General features: G+C 39.5%; 2 protein-coding genes across 18 annotated transcripts in view; both read right to left on the bottom strand.

The window, feature by feature from the left end:
* ZC3H13 (zinc finger CCCH-type containing 13) overlaps window positions 1-6,775 on the bottom strand; it is a 98,302-nt gene extending 91,527 nt beyond the window's left edge. For 3 of the 17 annotated variants that reach the window (XM_045476678.1, XM_045476651.1, XM_045476706.1), the window contains exons 1-2: window positions 6,664-6,774; window positions 64-189 (exon numbers count right to left, since the gene is read on the bottom strand). In XM_045476678.1, coding sequence (XP_045332634.1) covers window positions 64-180 — 117 coding nt within the window. In that variant the 5' untranslated portion in view covers window positions 181-189; window positions 6,664-6,774. Of the gene's footprint in view, window positions 1-63; window positions 190-6,369 lie in introns of all 17 variants that reach the window. The other 14 variants (XM_045476630.1, XM_045476659.1, XM_045476686.1 and 11 more) reach the window with 9 other exon arrangements.
* Window positions 6,776-6,928: 153 nt separating this feature from the next.
* Window positions 6,929-24,849, bottom strand: part of CPB2 (carboxypeptidase B2) — a 50,777-nt gene continuing 32,856 nt past the window's right edge. Inside the window, exons 8-11 of the mRNA XM_045476747.1 lie at window positions 22,847-22,940; window positions 16,293-16,495; window positions 12,234-12,321; window positions 6,929-7,716 (exon numbers count right to left, since the gene is read on the bottom strand). Coding sequence (XP_045332703.1) covers window positions 7,532-7,716; window positions 12,234-12,321; window positions 16,293-16,495; window positions 22,847-22,940 — 570 coding nt within the window. The 3' untranslated portion in view covers window positions 6,929-7,531. The remainder of the gene's footprint in view (window positions 7,717-12,233; window positions 12,322-16,292; window positions 16,496-22,846; window positions 22,941-24,849) is intronic.

Below are 24,849 nucleotides of genomic sequence, written 5' to 3'. Positions count from 1 at the left end.
AAATCAGTATTTCAAGAATAGGATTATAAGACAACCCCTGTGACTGTTCTAGTGACAACTCACCTCTGCTGAACTGCCAGTGCTGGGTCCGAGCCTCTCAAATACACTGGGTCTTCGGGATGTGCTATCAGATATGGTCTTGGTATTTTCCACTGTGACCTTCCTTCTAATTTTTGACATTTTGTACTACTTTAACCAAAAAGAGAGAGAGGCAAAACTGTAAAATTCTTCCATTTTAAATTAACTGAGCCTATAACTTACATGTAGATAAAGCTGTAGATCACACTGCAAAATTATGGGGAATTTTTCTCAGGAGAAAAAAGGCATCGGAGAGGTCACAGGTAAACAGAGGTAAACAGTTGGTATCTTCTAAGGCATACCCTCTTAGTAAATTTATAACAACTTTGGAACCTGTTGGCTACAATTTTACCTCTTCTGCAGAATGGATAATATTCTACTCATACAGTTTTCAAAGTACATTCCACCTCAGAAAACACACTGTAAAATGTTTAGTTTCTACGTTCCTTATAAAAGTTTCCAAACTTAGTTAACTATCCTTCAAGGAAAAGTTGTACTATCATTCTCTATCAACTACTTAACGGGAAAAGCTATGTCAAAGAGAACAGGAAATAAGATCAGGTGATAGCAGAAATTATGCTTTATACGGTTCATGACATTAGGTATATTCCAAAAAGCAGCTTGGGAGAAAAGTGAAAACTATTTAAGTATTTTCTCCACCTTACAGACCTTAAAAAAGAACAGTCTATTCAAGGACATTTATTTTCCAATTATATACATATTAAAAAAAAGTCAATGTTGATAAAATGACTTTCTTTCAAAATGGAACAGGCTACAGAACTAGAAGTCAAGATGTTTCTATAATTTATATACCTAACTGACATAAAAATCAAAGATGCTAAAAGTGATGAACAGGCTACCTTACCATTTAGAAATAAGAAAGACAAATTGTACAAATATTTTACAAGAGTAAATAAAACATTTAAAACTGAAACCATAACAAAACAAATCCAAGTATATAATCAGGTGATTCAGCTGGAAATGAAAACGTCAGATAACAGTATTATGATATACATTAGAAAACAACATTAAATTCCAGATCTAGAACAACTTAGTACATCACTCTGGGAATTGGGTAAGAACTGCCTAACTAAGACTCCAAAAAAGCCACTAACCCATTCAAATTTCATACAATCTAAATAGCTGAAATCGTATCAATAGTCAAAAGTTACTAGAATGAACAATCGCAGCCAAAGAGGCAAAAGTTCCATTTGGTATAGAACTGGTCTCCATAAAGTTCACAAATTCAAAAAGCTCTTTAATGTGGTTTCAAAATAAAGATATATAATTTGAAAGGAAATTAAATCATGAGAGTACCAAATCAAAACTTTAAAAAAATTATAAACAATATTTGGTTTAGTTAGATACTTCTTTTCAGGTCACATTTTTAAAAGAATCCTAAGAATAAGGACAACATTTGACAAATGAACAAAAGATAATGAACCAAGAGAAAAATAGGAAATGATAGAGTAGTTTTAAATTGGAAAAAAAGGTACAGTCTTATTCTTTAATATAAAATACAACCATTTTATTAATTAATATTTAGTGATTCAAAGAATTCAGAAAATAATTTTAGTTACAAATTTTTAAAAATTAGCATAGAGTGTCCCATAAATAAGAATTTGCTGCAACATGAAATCACATATGTGTCAAGTGTTCTCTGAGTAAGGAACTTTACAGCCAACTGTACATCCAACAGTTACTACTGTAAGATAATCTTTGATTTCATTCTCAGCCCAAATGAGAATTTACAGAGTAAAAGTTGGTAAAATTTCATGTACCCATTTGATTTACCAAACTAAAATGTTCTTTAGAGAGCTGAAAGCCAAGATAAAGGGAGCTGAGGAAAGATCTAGAAAACATAGAGCTTTGATTAACTGAGAAAACCACTTTTTTACAATTTATATCAGAGCAGGAGGCAATAAAAAGTGAGTATGTCACAAAATATATAGGGAACGTAGAACAAAAGCATATTTAAAGTTTCATTATATGTTATTATAAGTACTAATACATAGATGCACATTATAATCCTCACTCACTAATTCAATTTTTTAAAACATTTATTAATAAACTTAAAATTGAAGGAGTTCTAGAAGTTCCTTATTAGCTATTACCAGTTATTTAGAACTTGGAAAACGGGCACACCACCCCACCACACTGCCTCAAGAAGACTAACCCTAACCTTAACGTATTTCCCTCCACTCTCAAAGGAAATAGTTCTGCTCACAAAACTCCTATATATCTCCGCATGCCAACACTTCCAACACACCCTCCTCCAAAAAAAAAAAAAAAAAAAATTAATGGTAGTGCTTTCCATAATCGAGGCAAGAAGCTATTTATTATTATACCTACAACACTGGTCATCTAGCATCTCCCTTCTTGTTTTTCTGAGGGCTCCTTCCTGCTCTGTAATCTGTTGCTTGGATCAGGACTCCACTACCCCCCTGACCTACCACTGAAAACCACAGCTTCTCTCTAATGCTAGATCATTAACATCAACTTTGAAGATTTCAAAAGGTTCAGACTATATGTCAAAGATATTCAAGTGAGGACTAATGACTGAATCGTACACCCCTTCTTGTATTCTTGTCACTCTTTCCCACAGAGACAAAGCTGCTTGTACCGGTGACATCAAGAACTAGTCAAGATTCACCTACGTAGTGATTATCACTAGAACTTTACTTTTAGCTACTGTTGAGTCTCCCAACTTAGGGGAAAACAGCAAAGAAATAAAAGTCATATTCTCAGCATCCAACAGTATCAGACCTCCTCTCAAACCTGCACTGACTTTGAACACCAAGTCTATGTTATAGGGAGGTCGTGGACAGAAAAAAAAAATCTGAGGCAAAGGGAAAAAGTAGGACTTGAACTTTTCTAATTGAAAGGAATAGGAATTCTTTCGACCATCTATCTAGGAACTTCCATCAGTAGTCATCAATAATAAGTTACCTAAATATTATTATTGAAACATTCATGATTGGCATAGACAAAATGCTTCATGTTTGCAAGGAAGACAAAATATGTTTTAAATCCTGTTTGTCTAAATATATACACAAACCTGCAATACATGAAAAGCACTTACTCATATATATTAATTTATTACTTTAAAAGTATGTTACCAATTAATATGACTTAATTAGAATTTTCATTCTAAAAATTTGGGCCCTCAAAGGCAAATAAATACCACAACAGAGGGGCACCTGGGTGGTTCAGTTGGTTAAGGGTCCAACTCCTGATTCGGCTCAGGTCCTGATCTTACCATCTGTGAATTCGAGCCTTGCTCAGTGCAGAGCCTGCTTGGAATTCTCTCTCTCTCTGCCCCTCCCCTGTGCAGTCTCTCTCTCTCTCTCTCTCTCTCTCTCTCTCTCTCTCCCTCTCCCCCCCCCTCTCTCAAATAAACAAATAACTTTAAAAAAAGAAAAAAAAACACCATAACAGAATAAAATATAGATATGACTGAGGGGGGAAAAACCTTTTTCAATTAACATCTGAACGCGCTTCAATAAGCAAATGCTTCAAAGTATATGAGAAAAGTTAGAAACAAGGAAATTAAAAATGTAAATATTAAAGTCTTCCCTATCTCAGAGACTTTAAAAGCTCTCCCCCCAGATTTGTTTTCAAATTATTCTTTGATTTCAAACTGTCATCACACTTTTACCCACATCATCAAGTCTTTCCCAAACACCATCATTATCAAAGCCCAGGTGACACTGGTGAAAGTCTATTGAGTTATTTTCCTATTTCTCCCCTCTATTTGCACAGTAAATAAATATCAAAATTTTCATATCTTTTCAACTGAAAAAAGAAAAACAGGGGACACAAAGTTTGACTCTATTAAAATATAACAAAAGAGGGTCTTAATAAATGGAAACTGTCCCCCCTCTTCCCCCAAAACTTACAAATATGACAATGTACTCAAAGCTACATACTACATAAATATGGCTAAGAAAGGAGAAACATATAGAAACCTCTTTTTAAATTATTAATTATTCCTGAAGCCTAAATACTAAAATTGTGTCAATAAAACATGTATCAATTCTAGTATCCTCACTACAATACAGAATTACATCTTCTTTTTTTTAATGTTTTTATTTATTTTTGAGAGAGAGCACAAGGTGGGGGGCGGGGGGAGCAGAGAGAGAGGGAGACACAGAATCAGAAGCAGGCTCTAGGCTCTGAGCTCTCGGCACAGAGCCTGACACGGGGCTCAAACTCACGAACTGCGACATCATGACCTGAGCTGAAGTCAGATGCATAACCAACTGAGCCACCCAGATGCCCCTAATTACATCTTTTTGAGGCCTCAACTTTCCTTAGCACAAACAAAAACATAAATTATTTTAATCTGGATGAGTCGTGGCATATTAGGAAACTGTCAAATAATTAAACAATTAAAACTACATAAATGTACTAACTGGTACTAGAAGAAACCCCTACCCACTGAAGTTCTAAAATTAAAAGGCTTATATTAAAAATAAGGTCTCTTCATATTTATAGTTCATATTTTTGAAAGAAAAAACAGACCTTAGAAACGTATTTGATGCATAATCTGGGAGAATACTTTTAAAAAGAACTTTCTAAAACAACCTTGCATGTTACTTGTAAATAGACTAAAACAATTCCAAACTGAATTCCAAACAAAACTAACAGAACTAAATTGACTACACTTCTATGAGCAAGGCAATACTGCAGCACAGTGCAATAAAAACAATTTGTTAAAAAAGACTATGCACAGAGAATAGCCAATGCTGGCAACTAGGATAAAGTGAAATAAATTAAACTGCAACATACACACTACCAAAAAAGTATAAAGACACTTTCTACAGCAACACCAGTTAATTTTCAACTGTTGCTAACTAGCTCCAACTCTATATGAAATGGAGAGTGGGGTTGGAGGAAGTGGGGGAAACATCCACTAAAAACCAATTCTTCAAATAAATGTAAATTAAACAATTTTGCTATCTAATTTAACTGCCAATGCATACTGTAATACAAATTAACACTGACAACTTGTAAAAATTCTAATAACTTGTACATAAGTGGAAATAGCATCACTTATGGATTTTAGTATTAATTTACTAATATGAAAATTGGATTTGCATATCTTAAATATGCAATCAACATTCATTTCGAATCAGCAATGATTAGGAAGCCAGTAAGAGGCATGCATTTGATAAAACTGGGTCGTAACAGATCCACACGATAAAAGTCTAAGTTTCATGGTGCAACTATTTTTACAGACACAAACTGCTATATACCAGCATCAATATTCTTAGTAGTCTCTTGTTTAAATTGTCATGATATAATCTTAATATTTCAGTAAGAATTGGAAAATATATTAAAATCTACAGATTATATCCACAAAACTCTCCAAAATATTGTCGCTTAGGTACTAAAGCCAGTCATTTCAAATATTACAGAACTAGATTCCGCTAACTGGCACCATAAACATTTAGATTAACTGCAACGGTGTCACTGTCTTTGAAAAGTTGAAGTGTGAAGATACTTTCCAAACTTTTAAAATTGTTTTTTTCAAAAAACCCCAAAATGTCTCAGATAATATACGTCTATAATTTTCAGAGTGGTTCAAATTATCTGAAAACTTTGTAATATAACCCAAAAGCGTAAGCCGCTACGCTCCACAAACAAGACCCTACCACTATCATTCAAGTAATACCAACTTTGAATAATTTTCCAGCCACATAAATTATTTTAACCTGTTTTGGAAAGAGATCATGCCAAACAACAGACCCTCTCCTTTCGCTCCACTTTCCCCGGCTTCTGACAGATAGGTTGCCAAAAGTAACTACCGAGGAATGTAAAGATAAAGCAGCACTCCTCAACCTCCAGGACCCAAATCTCTAAATTACCACTGTCGGGCAATAAGCAAGACCAAATACAACCAACAGCAAGATAATTTTTCCTAATAGATCTGGAATGCGTAAGAGGGAGCCTCTAAATCTAAGACCATATTCCTGCCCGCTTCCAGCTTATACAAATGCGAATACTGCGCCAAGGGTTCCCAAGCCCACAAATGGTAGTGTCCCGGCACAGCCTTTTGTCTGAATAGACCCGACTCCGTAGACAAACTCGTCAGAATCAGTACAAGAGGGAGAAACGAAGCCTGAGCCGAAGGAGCTATTGCACGGTGAAGTGTGGGATGCTGAAGGAGAGCTAAAAATCCTGACGTGACCCGAGCGGGGATGTAGGACAACTCGGGGCCTCCCCATCCCGGGTCCGCCCGACGCCTTTCCCCCAATACCCACACCAATTCACACAATTCAAGCTTACCTCCTCCCCGAGCTCCTGTCGCAAGCTCAGTCGGGAGGCGCTACCGCCACCACCGCTCCGAGGAGCGGGGGAGGCGACTCTCTGTCCCCGCGCCTGGACCCGGGAAGACGACGACGCGGAGAAGGAGGTGCGCGCGCGACTCCCGGGAACCGGCCCTCCGCTGGCGACGGGCCCCCGGGGTGGCTGAGAAGCAGAACCCGCCCGCCGCTTCGCCAGGGTCAAGTGAGACTGACACGTAGGAAGAAAAAGAACGAAGAGAGACTGGAGAGTAAGAAAAGGAAACGAAAACACTACCAGGCCGCTAGGAGAACCGACTCAAAACGCCACCGGAAGTCAAGTGTTTGCCCTGATCCCCTCTAGACCGCGGCAGCTTCCGGCCTCCAGATTAGTCGTCAGCGCGCAGGCACCGCCCCTTCGGAGACACGCCCCCGGGCGTAATGTCGGCTTCTAGGAGTGCCGGGGAAAATCATCACGTCTGTGCTTGGTGAGAGACCCCCGGAGAGGCGTGCCCGAGCCAGGGGGGGAGCCAAAGTTGCCAATAAAAAGTGAATCTAAGAGAAAGAGTTTACGCCTTTTATTATATGATGTCTTACAATAAACAGCTGTAGTAAATGCACAAAATGCCACATTTGTTGTTGACAATAACTAACAGCCATTCATTCGTGTGCTCAGCAATGTGCACTGAGCGGTGATAGACGGTGTTTGTACTGTTGTTGACCCTCCTCCGCTTTCTGGGCCTTCGCTTATTACTGTAGAGCAAACGAGACACGGTTGTGTTTTTAAAGGCGCAAGGCAGTTCGTTGAAAATTTGGAGCAGAAATCTTTAATGTCCTAACCACCTTTCCTTTTGTGGTCCAATGATCTGCAAGAAACTAGTTATTAAAATTGCTTGAGGTCAGTGGTCAAACGTCCTTAATCAAAGAAAAAAAATTCGTATCTAGCCTCTTACATATTTTTTAGAAAGAAAAAAGCATTGTGAGCCCTTTTCTGCCTTAATTTTAAGGTAGCATTTATTTTGGCCTTTTCTTTGACAAAACCAAGGAATAGGAAAAAGCTTTTCTCAAAACTACGGATAAAACTTTAAAAAGAATTGGTACGATGATTTAGTCTTGTTGGAATCGGTAAATTAAAATATGGGAGAAGAGTGGAAAAATCAAGAGTATTAAACATTCTTGATGACATGCCCAGCTATCTTAGAGACAGCAGCAAGAGCTTCTGTACAAGTGGGTTTGATGTAACGCTCTGGCAGCAAGAATCCATATTTGCCTTTATCTCGAAGTTCAATTGTAAACGAGTATTTTATGCCCAAGTCATAGATCCAGTCATCCGAACCTCCAGGAGCTAGGTCTACAAGAAGAAAAAAGAAATTACTTTTTGAAATACAATGTTTCAAGTTAACTAACAAAATGGAATTTTCCCCCCTAAAATTAAAAATAGCTCTGCTTTTTTTCTGATTATTAAGTAATCTAAGTCTCTGGTAGAAAATGGAGACTGAAGAAAAACAGGTTAAGCAAGAAATTACCCATAACCCTGCCAAAAGAGTAGTAATCACTATTAACATTTTAGTGTCTTTTTTTCCCCTCAGTGCATGCTTTAACATAATTTTTTCCTACATAAATAAGATCATCCTATACATGAAGTGTTGTAACATTTCTTCTTTTTTTAAGTTTATTTATTTTTAGAGAGAGAGAGAGTGGGGGAGGAGCAGAGAGAGAATCCCAAGCAGGCTCCACACCATCAGCAGTGGGGAGCCAGACATGGGGCTCCAACTTACAAACTGCAAAATCATGAACTGAGCTGAAAGCAAGAGTCAGACGCTTAGCCGATTGAGCCACCCAGGTGCCCCTGTAACATTTCTAAACATGATCTCTCTGACCATATTTATGTCTTAATGACTTCAAATCTATAATATCATTTTTTCATGATCTCATAGCACTACACTATAAAGCTGGATATAATAATTATTTACTTGGAGACCTTTAGATTTTTTTCTGATTTCTAATTAGTATAAACAACTTTACAATGAACTTTCTGGTTTTCACTAATTGCTTCTTTGCTTCTTTGGAATATTCTTTCCTAGAAGCAGATTTACCAGCCTAAGAGTATGTACTTTTTACAATTATGCTACATGTTGCCAAATAATCTTCAAAAGAATTGAACCAATTTACACCTCCACTAGCAGGGTATGAATATGCCCACTTCCCTTCCCATACCATCCACAGGAATCATGCATTTCTGGCAATTCTATGGGTGAAAAATACCATAAAATCGCCTTGTTTCTTTGATTACCGCTGAATTGGACATTTTATTTGCTATATTTATTGTCCATCTTTATATATTTTTCTACTCGATTTTTCTAGTGTATATTTTGCTTATTTTTCTACTCGATTCACTTTATAGATTGTTTATAACAGCAATATTAGTGTTATTTGCCTTGTGTAATATGTAAACTTTTTTTTATTTGCTTCTTTCGCTTTTGACTTGGTTTATGGCAGAGTATTTATCTTAGAATATTTTATGTGGAATGTAATTTGGAGAAAGACATGTTAGTAATCAATTAATTTCTTTTTCTAAGTAAGTTGTCAGATTCTCCAACCCTATTAATTGAATAACATTCTTCTTTTTTTTTTTTTTAATTTTATTTTTTTTTCAACATTTATTTATTTTTGGGACAGAGAGAGACAGAACATGAACGGGGGAGAGGCAGAGAGAGAGGGAGACACAGAATCGGAAACAGGCTCCAGGCTCTGAGCCATCAGCCCAGAGCCCGACGCGGGGCTCGAACTCACGGACCAGGAGATCGTGACCTGGCTGAAGTCGGACGCTTAACCGACTGCGCCACCCAGGCGCCCCAATTGAATAACATTCTTAGAAGTGCCTCCTTTATGAGATACTAGACGTCCTTATGTATTTAAGTGTCTTTCTGTTCTTCCTACTCCCTTCTGTTGATCTGTTTCTCCCAGGCTCTGTTCCACAGTCTCAATTACTACAAGTTTATGATGTGCCTTAATACCTGGTTGGGGCAAATTCTCCTATTAGCCTCATTTTTCAGAATTTTACGAGCTCATCTACCAACTTTATTCTTTCAAATGAAGTTCAAAGTCATTTAACTGTTCATTCGGATTGCATTAAATATACAGACTAATTTAGCACAACTGACACATTTTTATATTGTCTTCCCACTCAAAAACGTGCTGCATTTCTCCTTTTATTTATTTTCTTTTATGGTTACCAGTAAAATTTGCTGGGTTTTTCATGTAGATATATGGATTTATTTGTGTGTGTAGACACATATATGCATTCAACAATGAATTCACATATATGTATATATATCTGAATGTATATATATATGTGCGATGTGTATCTACATATAGAGGGGTATTTATTTTCTACCTGATTATTATTATTATTTTTATAGAAGAGGGCTTTAGATTTCTGTAAGTTCATAGTCAGCCACCTTACTCAACTTTTGTGTTCTTGTTTTGTTTTGTGAGACAGAGTGTGTATGTGCACTCAGGGGAGTAGTAGAAGGAGAGGGAGAGATAGAATCTTAAGCAGGCTCCACACCCGCGTGGAGCCCCACTCAGGGCTCAATTTTGTGACCATGACATCATGACCTGAGCCAAAATCAAGAGCAGAACACTTAACCAACTGAGCCACCCAGGTGTCCCAAACATTACTCAACTTTTGATTGTTACTAATATTTTTGGTTGATTTCTACTGTTTTCCAGGTAGACAATCATGTAACGTGTAAAGTGATCATTTTTGCCTCTTTCTATACCTATACTTGAATTAACTACAAAGGTATTTACCAAAGCATTGTTTATAATACCGAAAAATATCCATCAGCAGTGGATTAAATAAGTTATTCAGAACAACCACTATCAATATTTGGCATTTCTTCTTCTAGCCATTTTCTCATGCTTATGCACACAACCACACAGATGTATACTGAATGAATGAATGAATGAATGAATGAATGAATGAAAGAGTATGTAGAGATAGACTGATTTCACCACAACAGAAAGTTACTTTTAAAGCTCTTCAGCCCTGAGGATCTATGGTTATGCTTTGGGGAACAATGGTAGAGAAGAGAATGGGAATCAAGAAAGCTCTGAATTGTGAAAGGAGGCTGTGGGGTGCCTCTCCGACAGAGCAAGGACCTGGGTCAGCAAAGGTAACAGTGGACCAGTGACATCAAGAGACAGACACACCATGTGGACCAATCTGGCCCCACTTTGTGGTGAGACATTTTAGGGGTAGTTGAGGAGGAAGAGGAAGATTCTGGACTTTCTACTAATAGGACATCCAGGGGTAAAGCAATTTATTGAAAATCATAGGAATGTGATTATTAAGCTGAATGTATTTTTCTACTCCCGTAGATCATACCTGTTAAAGAAAACTTTGAGGTTTTGAATATTGCCTCAGGGCTTTTACACAAGCCATTTCCTCTCCTTGGTTTTCCCCTGACACCATTGTTGGGCAGCCACTTGTCAGGTAGGTCTCCCAGAAGTGTCACCCACAGAGAGAGACCTTCCTAGGTCACTTTAGCTAAGTAACCTCTCTCTCCTGCAGTCATCCTCAAACCCTTAAGACTATCTTATATTCTTCACATATCGATGGGGTTATACTCTTATTTTACTATTTAGTTGTTTACATCAGAGATTGGCAAATTTAACCTGTAAAGGACCGGATAGTAAATGCTTTAGGGTTTGTGGGCCACAAATTATGTCATAAAACTATTCGATACTACTGTCATGAAAGCTATCATAGACAATACATAAATAAATGGGTGTGTCTGTGTTCAGATAAAACTTTATTTTTGGGGGGTGCCTGGGTGGCTCAGTTGGTTAAGCGTGTAACTTCAGCTCAGGTCATGATCTCACAGTTTGTGGGTTCGAGCCCCGCGTCGAGCTCTGTGTTGACAGCTCAGAGCCTGGAGCCTGCTTTGGATTCTGTCTCATTCTCTCTCTGCCCCTCCCCCACTCACTCTCTGTCTTTCTCTGCCTCTCAAAAACAAATAAGTGCAAAAAAATTTTTTTTAACTTTATTTTTGGATACTGAAATCTGAATTTAATATAATTTTAACGTGTCACAAAATCTCGCTATTTTGTGTTTTTTTCCCTCAACCATTTAAAAAATGGAAAAACTGTTCTTATCTCACAGGCCTGTGCCTCACAAGCAGTAAGCTGAATTTGACCTGTGGGTCGCAGTTTGTGGACACCTGGTGACATGTTTATTTTCTCTTCCTCTTTCTCCATCTCCCCCTCCAGTTTCAAAAGATAAAAATCATTATCTGTCTTCCCAATGTGGGTAAAAAGGAGTCCCCCAATAAATATCTGCCAGCAGAAATTAAATTTTAAAATATTTCTTAAGAGTTTGCCGTATATGAGCTATCATCAGTGTGATACAGCAAAAGACATTTAACTATAATGTACTCTAGTGAGCACCGCCTGTCACTATCAAGCATCTAATGTAAAGAGTGTTCCTCAGATTTGTATAGTGTTCAACCTGTGCAACCTTACACGGTGGCCATTGGCATCTTACACATTCTTTTAACCCTTTAGGACCTTTCCTCCTTCACTCAACTACTATGATGACAATTCTATAATCTCTACTCTGTAGCAATGAACACGATTTCTTAAATACCATTTTGTCTTTAGTGTATTCATTTATTAATATAGCCTTGCTCAGTGCTGTCATAGCTATTATGCTTCCATTTCTAATTGTCATAATCCAACTATTTTATGTGTGACCTGGTTTAAAGATTCCATTTAGAAAAATTAAATCCACACAGAAAAACCAAACACACGGATTTCTTTAGTAGCTCACATTTCTCCAAGATGTTAAGAAGAAATACTTACATAAACTTTCTGAACCACTGCCATGTGTATATCTGGTATTTCTATTAGTATTCTCTATAGCACGGACTGCTTCACTGGCCACGAGAGACTGAAATCAATAGAATATGAAATTTCAGTTAATGTGCAGCTTTGGAGCAGGACAAGTAGAAGTTTCTTTAAAAAAATCATCATATAATAAATGAATCAAACTGTGTAGGTGAAGAAAAAGAAAGTATATTGGTGGTTGCTAGGGGGGTGAGGGTGAATGAATTGGGGGAGTGTTGGTTATATAAATTTCCAGGGGCGCCTGGGTGGCGCAGTCGGTTAAGCGTCCGACTTCAGCCAGGTCACGATCTCGCAGTCCGTGAGTTCGAGCCCCGTGTCGGGCTCTGGGCTGATGGCTCAGAGCCTGGAGCCTGTTTCCGATTCTGTGTCTCCCTCTCTCTCTGCCCCTCCCCCGTTCATGCTCTGTCTCTCTCTGTCCCGAAAATAAAATAAAAACGTTGAAAAAAAAATTTTATAAATTTCCAGTTAAATTTCCAGCTAAACAATGTGTAAGTGTATCACATCATCACATTGTACACCTTAAACTTACATGATGTTAAACATCAGTTATATCTGAATAAAGCTAGAGAAAACTGTTGATATGAAAAATCTGCATAGTAAGAATAAATAAACTTTTATGGAAATCACAGTTGGGTGGCATTAACCATAGACTCTTCTAGTACATTGAAAATTTGATTTAACTTGAAGAAAAAATAATTCTCACATGCATTTTTTAGGAGTTCATTTCTTATATACAATGAAGTATAACTGTATTCCAAAGGCAAACCGCCTGGGGTTACCCTATTCCTACACAAAAGCATCACCAAACTTTAAATGCAACCTGTGTAAATACTACATATACCTAATGCTTACTTCGTTTCCTTCTCGCAAACTCCATTCTCTTCTTGGGTAAAATGCCTAATAACTACTAAAGACTCATCACATAAGACAGATCATGTGCCCAGTGTGGAGCAGGCTAATAAGTAAGTCTGTTGTTCCACTACATTTGTTTCTAGCTTATCCAGACCTTTTGCGAAGTTCAGGCTAGCATCCGCTGTCACTCTCTTGAATAACCCAGAGGAGTATCAGCGCATATTATGTTGTACCCCTCCTTTGTTCAAAAAAATTGTAATGGACCTCCAGTGTCTACAGAACAAAACACAAATTTATTCTGACATGCCAACAAGCGGACCACATCTACTTTCTGATGGCGTCACTCTCTACTCTCACACCCACAGGGTGCCCTGAACACACTTTCTGCAGGGACACATCTCCTCCACTTTGAATGTCCTCCGTTCCTGGTCTGCCTATAGAATTCCTGTCTTTCCATTTCTGGCTGAAAGTGTATCAGTCCTTTGATGTCAATCGCCCTTTATTATTATGTTTTCTTGATAGTATGTCGCCCTTTAAGAGATGAGAAATTCCTCAGGGACAGGGACTTTAGCCCCAAGCGTATCTAGCATTTCCTTCTGAATCGGTTCATGAGGCCACCCCCATGCTAGCCCCGTCAGAACTGAGGATCCACCATCTGGGCCAACTTATTTAGTAGTCACTGCCTCCCAAATATAGCTGCTTGTAACATTTGCTCATGGCTGAGCTCCCTAACCATATCATGTTCTCTTAAAGGGCAGGGTCCTACCGAATGCATCTTTCATCAGTGTCCGCCAAACACAATACTTTACACCAAATAACTCAACAAAATACGTGTGACAACAGGAATCCAAGAATAAGGGAAAATCAGACTAGTTCTATTTCCAAATCATGATAAATATCCTTTCGTTTCTTCAAGGATGACACCAATAAAGGAGCTTTCCTTAAAAGTTTTCCTTTGAGAAGAAGAAAGAATTGCAAACATCAAGCACGTTTATGTTCTAAATGAGCTATTTTCAGGAAGTGCAAATAACATTATATTTGTCATCAGCCACTGCTAGCCCTTAATGTGGCTATAGTTTATTCTTGTAAGAGAACCAGGACATAAAACCAACACCAAAACCAGCCAAATAAACAAACAAAAACCCCCAAAACAAAAAACAAACAAAAAAACCCCACAAATAATCTAATTAAATAATAGGCAGAGAACCTAAATGGGTATTTTTCCAAAGAAGGCATACAAATGGTGAACAGATACATGAAAAGATGCTCAACATCACCATATATCAGGGAAATGCAAATCAAAACTACCTGAAATATCACCTTACACCTGTCAGAATGGCTATTACTCGCGCACTGTTTGATAGGAATGTAAATCGGGGTGAACACTGTGGAAAACAGTATGGAGGTTCCTCAAAAATTAAAAATAGAAATATCATATGATCCAGTAATTCTACTGCTGGGTATTTACCCAAAGAAAATGAAAACACTTGCTTGAAAAGATACATGATCCTATGTTTATTGCAGCATTATTTACAATGGCCAAGTTATGGAAGTAACCTCAGTATCCGTTGATAGATGAATGCATAAAGATGTGTGTGTGTGTGTGTGTGTGTGTGTGTGTGCGCGCGCAATGAAATATTACCCAGCTATAAAATGGAATGAGATCTTGCCATTTTCAACAACATGAATGGATCTAGAGGGAATTATGCTGAGTGAAATAAGTTAGAGAAAGACAAATACCATATGATTTTACTTACATGTGAAATCTAAAAAACAAAGCAAATGAACAAAAATATGGAAACAGAGTCATAAATACAGAGAAGAAACTGGTGGTTGCCAGAGGGGAGGGGGTTGGGAGGATGGATGAAATAGGTGAAGGAAATTAACAGGTACAAACTTCCAGTTATAAAATAAATAAGTCGGGGCGCCTGGGTGGCGCAGTCGGTTAAGCGTCCGACTTCAGCCAGGTCACGATCTCGCGGTCCGGGAGTTCGAGCCCCGCGTCAGGCTCTGGGCTGATGGCTCAGAGCCTGGAGCCTGTTTCCGATTCTGTGTCTCCCTCTCTCTCTGCCCCTCCCCCGTTCATGCTCTCTCTCTCTCTCTGTCCCAAAAATAAATAAACGTTGAAAAAAAATAAATAAAATAAAATAAAATAAATAAGTCATGGGTTAAAAAATACTGCATAGGGAATATAGTCAATAATATTGTGATAATGTCATAGAGTGACAAATGGTAACTACACTTACTGCAGTGAACATAATGCATAGATTATGGAATTACTATGTTGTACAACTGAAACTAACATAACATTGTATGTCAACTATACTTCAATAACAAAAACATACAAATTTAAAAACATAAAAAGAGAAAGAGGAAAGAGAGCCAGAATAAAATGAGTAAGAAACAGAACACGACATAAAGATCAGAACTTGGGCAAGAATCAGACTGTTGTCATAACCCTTCCATTGTCTGGAAGGCATCTGCGGTGAGAATTCGGCCAATCCCAGCTACAATCCATCAAGAACCCTTGCATTCTTTGCCATCAACCCAAACATAGGACATCTGGGACCAAAAAGGAGTGAGGGGTTAGCAGACAAAATGAGTCTTCTTTGAACTTCTGTATCATTCACTACATTCCAAAAAAAGGTGGGGGGGGGGTCTCGCTTCAGTGTTGAAATTGGAGGTGCTTTTACTAGGACCAAACCGCTGGGGGTTAGAGAGGGCAGTGTGCACACAATTCCCAACGTTGATATCAAATTAATGAGTGTGGTACCAGGACTTGATCTATCTGTTGTTGAAAGCGAGGTACCACAAAGCAGACCCACAATTCCAGAGACTCTTGTCCTTGCTGTTAGGGCTTTATATGTAGATCAGTTCCACGGGGAATGGTTCCCCCTGACCTTCAAGCAGTATGTCAGTTATTTTCTTAGATACCCATTTGCTGGACTGAAGTTCTTGTCCACAGAATAGGACCCATTCTTTACATTCCCTCGGTGAATCCTGACCCAGGGTGACTCTCAGCAGAACGAGATCAAAACAGAAAGCATCTTTCCATCTGTCCTCCAGAGGAGAAAATTTTTCCCACAGTTTTTGGTTCTTGAACTTGGTATTATTTTATTTCTGAAATGCCAATGAAAAAAAAGATAATTGAGTAGCACTTACCAGCTCCTCATGGTCTTTGGTTTTGCTTCTATTATAGGAATATGGAAACACTATCTTCTGGGAGTATGAATGCATACTGATGTAAGCCTTAATGTGGTTGATGTTTTTTCTCAAGAAATTGGCCATTGCCTTCACTTCTGGCTCTGACTCAGGGTAAGGGCCACAGTAGGTTTCCGCGCAAGAGAAACTTGATGCACCTTCCCCTGAAGTGAAATGGATAGAGTGGGATTAGCAAACGCCATTGTAATTTGTGATTTCCCTGACAATGCATCCTCCTAATATCCATGGTGTAAAACTTTTAGAGAAATGGATTAGACAGAGCTCTGTAAAGAACATATTTGTGTTTCCATTGAAGCAGATGTTTCTATGCCCTCAGAACAAACACCCCAACAATCGCTGCCTGGGGACAGCCATCTTGCACCCTTTGTGAAAGTGGCTAAGGACGTCTCAGAGATGTCAGCCCTGCCTCCAAACTTGTGGTTCTGTGAGATAAAGAAACCCCATTTTTTTAGAAACCCCATTTTCTTTAATCCAGTGTGAGCTTGGTTTTTCTGATATTTGTAGTTTAAAAATTACTAATCAATGTGGTCCATAAAAGGAGTCTCATTTGGGAACTCAGACTATACAAGTCTGCCTTCCATACTACTTGCAACTTGCTAAGGAGGTTTACGGCAAATAAAAGAAGATGGAATGTTCGGGGCCAGAGTAATGTTTATTCATCCTTTTGAGAAATTATAGTATACATCACTTTGGATGGTAGCCTGCCTCCTACCCCTTCGCCTTTCTTCTTTAATTCACAGGGGTGGAGCCTCAGGGAGCCACCTCTGACCCCAAACATTATTCCCGCCTGGAAACAGTTGACTAATCTTGAACTAGGTCCCTAACTTGTGTTCTCTCACTCTGAATCCCTCCGCTGATAACTTGGTATCGAGAGGAAGATCCTAGCGTCAGTCCAGCTGCACTCTAGAACAAAGAAAACACCAGCTGACCCGAACTCTAAGATTTACACACAGTATCTCATTCACTCCTCTTGGCAACCCTATGAATGAAATACTGCTGTTTCAGGAGATGCAAAGTGAACATTCTTGGCAGTTAGGACCTTTTACGATAAGAGGCTAAGTGGCATATTGTTAATCACCCAACCGCTTGATCCTAAGCTTGGTGCTGCCATTTAATAGCTATACAGCCTTAGGTGAAATGTTTTAAACCTGTCTAAACCTTGATTTTCCTATCTGCTAAATGGAAAAGTTATACATTTAACGTGGATTTCATGAGGATTCAGTACAATGTATATGAGGTGCTTTGCATGATGCCTTGTAAATACTAAGATTCAGTAATCATTGCTTTTCCTCCTCATGGTCTTTGTCTCGCGTCGTCGTCGTGGTCACCATCATCACCATCATCATCATGTGGATTGGAATAAAACAAAAACCCATTGTGCTTTGCAGGGATGAATGGAGAGAGAAAGGACTCACAGAGCTCACTGCAGTCCCCCAGGCCCAGTTCCAAGCTGTTTCTGAAGCTCGTTGCCCTTGTCCTGGGGTTCCATGGTCTACTCCATTATCCTTACAGGTCCTGCCTGCCTCAAGTTTGCTCTGATTTCTGCCTTTTATTTGCAAGAGAGACAACCTTAATGTTTGTGAAACATTCTTTTCGGCACAAGAAAATATGTGCTAAACATCCAAGGCCTTTCCAAGTATTTCATTTGTATTAATGGGTTTTTTTTTTGTTGTTGTTTTTTGTTTTTTGAGAGAGAGAAAGAGAGAGAACTCTAAGCAGTCTCCACTCTCAGCATGGAGTCAATATAGGAGTCAGTCCCACAACCCTGGGATCATGACCTGAGCTGAAATAAAGAGTCAGACACTCACCCGACCGAGCCACCCAGGTTCCCCCATTTGTATTTTTAACCAATAATGTGATCAGACCAACCATTCTGATAGTTTCATATCCTTTGATTACTTCTGCCCTTTTCCCCCTGATATATAGTTTTAGAGAGTAGAGAGTCTATGTTAGGAGTAGGGGGACCTCAAAGAGATGAAGGAACAGGTGGTCCCCTAACATGAATCCTCAGACCAGAGCTGTTCCGTAGAAACATACAGCAAGTTACGTATTTAGGTTTTCAAGTAACTGTGTATTTCAGAAACAACAACCTATTTTATTTTTTTTTATTTATTTATTTTTAAATTTTTTTTTTCAACGTTTATTTATTTTTGGGACAGAGAGAGAGAGAGCATGAACGGGGGAGGGTCAGAGAGAGAGGGAGACACAGAATCGGAAACAGGCTCCAGGCTCTGAGCCAACAGCCCAGAGCCCGACGCGGGGCTCGAACTCACGGACCGCGAGATCGTGACCTGGCTGAAGTCGGACGCTTAACCGACTGTGCCACCCAGGCGCCCCAACAACAACCTATTTTAATAATACAACTGATTTCACCCAATAGGTACCAAGTACAAGCCTTTCAAACACAGTCAATACAAAAATTGTTCACGGCATACTTTAGGCTCCTTTTTTCACACCAAGTCTTTGAAATTTGGTGTGTATTTTATACTCACTGCACATCTCAATTCAGACAAGCCACATTTCAAGTGTTCAGGGGCCACATGCGGCTAGTGACTACTGCAGTGGACAGAGCAGCCTCAGACTCTCATTCTGTGAATGTCATTCTAGAGGTTTCAAGTATTTCGGTAGCAAGATTCATGGGGAGTCAGGACCCTGGAGTCCGGGACTGTTTTGCTCCTAAACAGACATGGCGATCTGGGCAAGCTATTGCATCTGGCTCAGCTGAAGGTGCTTCATCTGTAGCGCTTGGTCTCCCAGATCCCTTCGAGCTTAAGTATTATCTCATCTATGAACCCTGGAATAAAAAGATATCTAGTACAGGAAAGTTCGTAGAACAGAGAGTAGAGCAGACATTACAGGGACTGCAGTGAGTAGGAAACAAGAAGACGTTGCTGAATGGTCACAGAGCTTCTGTGTGGGCTGAAGAAAACTTTTGGAAATGGATACTGGTGATGGTTTCACGGACTGGATATACTTAATGCTTCCATGTGCTGAATGATTAAAATGAAAAATTTCACGTTATATGTATTTTAGCGCCATAAAAGCGATTAAAAAAACACTACGACCTCATGGGAAAGAAAGGATTTTCCACTGTACAATAGCTACCAACACTTTGCAGTTTAACTTCACATCTTAGAAAATGAGTGGATCTATCTTAGGAAGTTTGAGACCAGAGGTTCTCACAAAATGCTACCTGTTATGGACTGAATTCTGTCTCCCCAAAATTCACGTATGCAAGCCCTAACCCACAATGTACTATGTTTGGAAAGAGGGCCTTTAAGAAGGTAATTAAAGTGGAAGGAAGTCATGAAGGTGGGGCCCTGATCTCATGTGGCTGGTGTCCTTTTAAGGAAAGAGAGAGACACCAGAGATGTGCACAAAGAGAAAATGTCAAGTGAGGACACAGTGAGAAGGTGGCCATCTGCAAGCCAAGGAGAGAGACCTCAGGGCAGACCCACCCTGCTGACACCTTGATCTTGGACTTCCAGCCTTCAGATCTGCAAGAAATAAACTTATCTTGTTGGAGCCATCAGCCTGCGGTATTTTGTTAGCGGCAGCCTGATCGGTCTAAGACAACTCACCTCCATTCCCAACTCCAACACACACACACACACACACACACACACACACACACACACACACACAATTTTAATATAGAGGAAGGGGGAAGTGAACATGAAACAAATAAACAGGCTTGGTATGTCATTTCTCATTAAAGAGCAAGGTGCTCTTTGAGATTCTTAAAAAAAAGTATCATAAAGGCGTGTTCTAGTTGCAGGGACAAGGAAGTGAGAAGATTTAGTTCTTTTTCACTGGCTTGCTTACATACTACTAAAGAGATACTGGGGTGGTGGGGGCCACCTGGGTGGCTCAGTTGGTTAAGCTTCCGACTTTGGCTCAGGTCATGATCTCCGGGTTCGTGACTTTGAGTGCCTCATTGGACTCTTTTTTTGCTTTTATTTGCTTGCTGTTTCTGTTTCTAACTCTTGTGATGGGTAATAATAAAGTGCCACGCCTCAGAGCGGCCTCTGGTACTTCTTGATGGCAGTAACAATATATTTGACGTCTTGGCTATTCAAATTTTTTATGGCTTCGCCGTAAAAAAATAGGAAGTGAAACAGAGCACCAAAAGAACTTCCAGATAAAAGAAGAAGTTCCAGAAGGCAACCTATAACAGAAGAGTGATTCTCAGACATAGAAGAATCGTGATAACTTTGGAATCGGTCAGCCTGGCTTCATAACCCAGGTCTGTCACTTCCTAGGTCTGTGATCTTGAGCAAGGGATTCAACCTCCTGAGTCTGGGATTCTCCATCCAGGATACACAGATCATGAAACCTAGGGGGAGACATATGTAAACGGCTCTGCACTTAGTAACTAACAGCTCTATTCAATCTATTGTATATTCGCTGCTGCTTCTCTGACCCCCTGCCCAATTATCACTGCTGTGGCAGAGTCTTTGGGCCCCAGTGGGTATTTTTATGGGACAATCTTAAGAACGGCTCTCACAGAGAAACCACTGAGTGGTTCCCTTAATCACAAAAGGAGTGAGTCTGAGGGGAGATTAACTGCTCCTTCCTCTGCTTGCTTACTACATCTGTAGCTCTCTTACAACAACTAAGTCATTCCTATATTCATTTAATTCATTTCTGCGACTCCCGCATGTGGCAGGCACTGCACTAGGTGGTCCCTTTTCTCACTGAGTCTCTAGCCTAGAGAAGGAAGGAAATATGGAAATAAGGGGGGGACTCTGCGGTGAGGTTTTCACATGCACTCTGAGAGAATGATGAAACGTTCAAAATCACACATTTTCTCTTCTGTTTTGAAAAGAAATATGTACAATCACGTACACAGCACTGTGTAGGGCAAAGGGGTGATTAGACTCAAGGTTATCATCAGGTTTAGTTCTGTAGCTGTTTCTTTTTTTTTTTTAATTTTTTTTTAACGTTTATTTATTTTTGAGACAGAGAGAGACACAGCATGAACGGGGGAGGGGCAGTGAGAGAGGGAGACACAGAATCCGAAACAGGCTCCAGGCTCTGAGCTGTCAGCACAGAGCCCGACGCGGGGCTCGAACTCACGGACCGTGAGATCGTGACCTGAGCCGAAGTCAGATGCTTAACCGACTGAGCCACCCAGGCGCCCCTGTAGCTGTTTCTTAAATGTAGTAACTATGAAATACAATGGGGGTGTGAACCAACACCTACCTCCCTGAGAACAGACGGTGTTCTGTTTTGTCTTGTTTTGTTTTGTTTTTTGTTTTTTTTGTGTGTGTGTGTGTGTTTTTTTTTTTTTTTTTTTGAGAGAAAGACAGAGATTGAACGGGAGCAGAGGAGAGAGGTGGGGTGGGGGAGACAGAGACAGAGACAGTCCCAAGCAGGCTCCACGTCTGACACAGGGCTCTATCCCACACCCTTGGGATCATGACCTGAGCAGAAATCAAGAGTCAGATGCTGAACTGACTGAGCCACCGAGGTGCCCCCAGATAATGTTCCTGAATGCCTAAATTAATATCCACTGAGTACTTTGACTCATTCAAATCAATAAATGATAGGCTCTCGCTATGCCAGACATAAGTTTATGGTATTCATAAAAATATTAAATAGTGAAAACAAAAGAAAATGTTTTTGAATGCTGTGGAAGTAAGCCCTTTCCTATGCAATTAAAATGGAGAGCTACTCACCCTACCCTGGTCTTTGATACTCTAATGATGAATGTTATTTTTTCTTTAAGGTAGGATTTTTAACAGTCGCTTCATTATTATTCTACAAAAGTAGAATATTATCATTTTGAAGCTAAAAGGGACCTTAAGGAACCGGCCTAAGTTCCTTTTTCTTTTAATGTTTATTTTGTTTATTTTGGGGAGAGAGCGAGAGTGAGAGTGAGTGAGCACAAGTGGGGGAGGGACAGAGAAAGGGAGACACAGAATCTGAAGCAGGCTCCAGGCTCTGAGCTGTCACCACAGAGCCCAATGTGGGGCTTGAACTTATGAACCGTGAGATCATGACCTGAGCCAAAGTCAACCGACTGACCTACCCAGATGCCCACCAAATTCCTTTTTTTTTTTTTTTAAATGTTTCCAACGTTTATTTATTTTTGGGACAGAGAGAGACAAAGCATGAACGGGGGAGGGGCAGAGAGAGAAGGAGACACAGAATCGGAAACAGGCTCCAGGCTCTCAGCCATCAGCCCAGAGCCCGACGCGGGGCTCGAACTCACGGACCGCGAGATCGTGACCTGGCTGAAGTCGGACGCTTAACCGACTGCGCCACCCAGGAGCCCCTTAATTCTTTTTTTTAAAGACGAAATGGAAGGGCGGAGGGGTTAAGGTGAATTGTGCATATTTACAGCACTGCATTTAACTAAAAAGCCTATTTGAATTATTTCCTGATTTAGATAGGCCTCCCCTGTAATTACTCTGAATTAATAGGCCTTTCTCTGTGAATATCCCTTTTCAAATGAATGAACATTGCTAGAAATAAAGCAAACGACCTACCACACCAGTGTTTGGAAGCAAAGTTCCTGTTCAGGTCTGTTCCGATGCAACGATTATTTTCATGAAAAGACCGGTTCTTTCTCCACATTCGATTCTAAACAAACAAAATACTGATAAGCAGGATGGCCATGTTTGCAGTTCAAGCAAAGACACAACTTCTGAAGCCTAAGTGACCAGAGTTGTGTGTCTGTCCTGCAAACCCATCACTCTGCTCTGCCACTGTCCTCACAGCGTTCCTTTGCACAGCCCTCTCTCTATCCAGGTCTCGACCATGTTCTCTCAAAGCTATTTCAGTGTGAACCAGATGAAATGGGGATATTTAATCAGTTTTGACCCATACCAACAGAAATTTCATTTGGCTTTGCAAGGCTGGTTATTGGTTCTCTTTAAATCTTGTTTGCTTCCATTTTAATTTCTTCTGAGAAAAGGAAAATAACTTTGTATTTCAATGAGAATGAAAATGATGACTCATGAGTCTCAATGCTCTCTTTATTTTTTTCATATTTATACTTAATTTTTATATTTATATATTTTTTTAAAATAAAGTTTATTTATGTTGAGAGAGAGACTCTGTGTGTGTGTGTGTGTGTGTGTGTGTGTGAGAGAGAGAGAGAGAGAGAGAGAGAGAGCAGGGGCAGAGAGAGAGGGAGACAGAGAATCCCAAACAGGCTCTGCACTGTCAGTGAGGAGCCCAATGTGGGGCTCAATCGCACAAACCATAAGATCATGACCTGAGCCCACATCAAGAGTAGGATGCCCAACCGACTGAGCTACACAGGCACCCCTCAATGCTCTCTTTAGATTGAATTAAACTCTCTCATTTAAAAGTGTCAGGAGGTGGAGATGTGAAGACACTTCTAGCCCGATGGTTCCTTTGATTGTACTGATTCGATCCTGGTGTGTGAACACAAAGCGAATTGCCCCATTGGGTTCTTGGGGACAAACTGAGAAATTTGATCATGTACACAGTTGCACAGACTTTGTTTAAACCTGTAGTTGAGATGACGTGGCAAATTTACCCCACTGTCATCAACCCTCTGCCCAGCTTCCTGGTCCGCTTCCAGCAGGGGGCTTATGGTTTAGTAGCAAGAATTACCCTGGAGAAATTAGGTTCTCACACTGCAGGGACTAACTGCAGTTTTAAGACACAAAGACAGTGGGAGGGTAGGAATAGCTAAGGATGGCCTAATTCTATTGTGATTCAAGTAAAGGAACAAGTCTATCATAACATCAATCTATGACTATGATCGTTTATTGGACACAAATTTGTTAGGTACTGTTCTAGGGATTTCTCATTTACTTAGCTCAGGATTTGCCCAGTCCTCCCTACAAGCTTTTATTCAGTGTTCCTTTCACTTGCGATAACTTTTTCAATCAATCTCCTTCACCATTTCCAGCCATTTCTTCTGCAAAAATTACCTCTTCCTCTTCCACGAAACAATTTTTGTCCAACCCTGTATGTTTCCAATCACTCTGATTATTCTCATTCCCCTTAGTGTTTACATGTGCGGCTCAGGAGGCTTTTCTGAGCTTATATATGCTCAAATATGCTTTGACGTGCTCCTCATTAAATTAGAAAGGACTGAACTTCCATTGCTTGAGTAATTTTCCTGAATCATGATGTTGATGGGCTAGAAATACCATTGATAATGGTTTCCAGTATAGATGAGATTGACTAAGAAACTCACGCATATTAGATGTTCACGATTGAATTAAAGGGTCCTAAGGTTTGAAATTCACGTATCAGTTAGAATGTGATTCTGTCAGAATGTAAGTGCAGTTAAAATGCTTCTCTCAATCTTGCAGTTTATGATTTTATGAATCGAAATGCTATTCAAATGATTCCTAGTAAGAATGGATGGATCTAGGCGTTGTGCATTGTTGTAGCTAATGTCACAAAAGGAGATACAACCAGACATTATGCAGAACACAGAATCACTATGAAACAGTCCTGCCAAAAAAGTCAAATCTGAATCTGGTTTATCCCCTACTATCCAAATTTC

The sequence above is a fragment of the Leopardus geoffroyi genome, chromosome A1 (genome assembly GCF_018350155.1).
Source record: "Leopardus geoffroyi isolate Oge1 chromosome A1, O.geoffroyi_Oge1_pat1.0, whole genome shotgun sequence".
Lineage (NCBI taxonomy): Eukaryota > Metazoa > Chordata > Mammalia > Carnivora > Felidae > Leopardus > Leopardus geoffroyi.
Note: the sequence above shows the minus strand (reverse complement) of the source record. Positions and strands in the feature narration are given on the sequence as shown.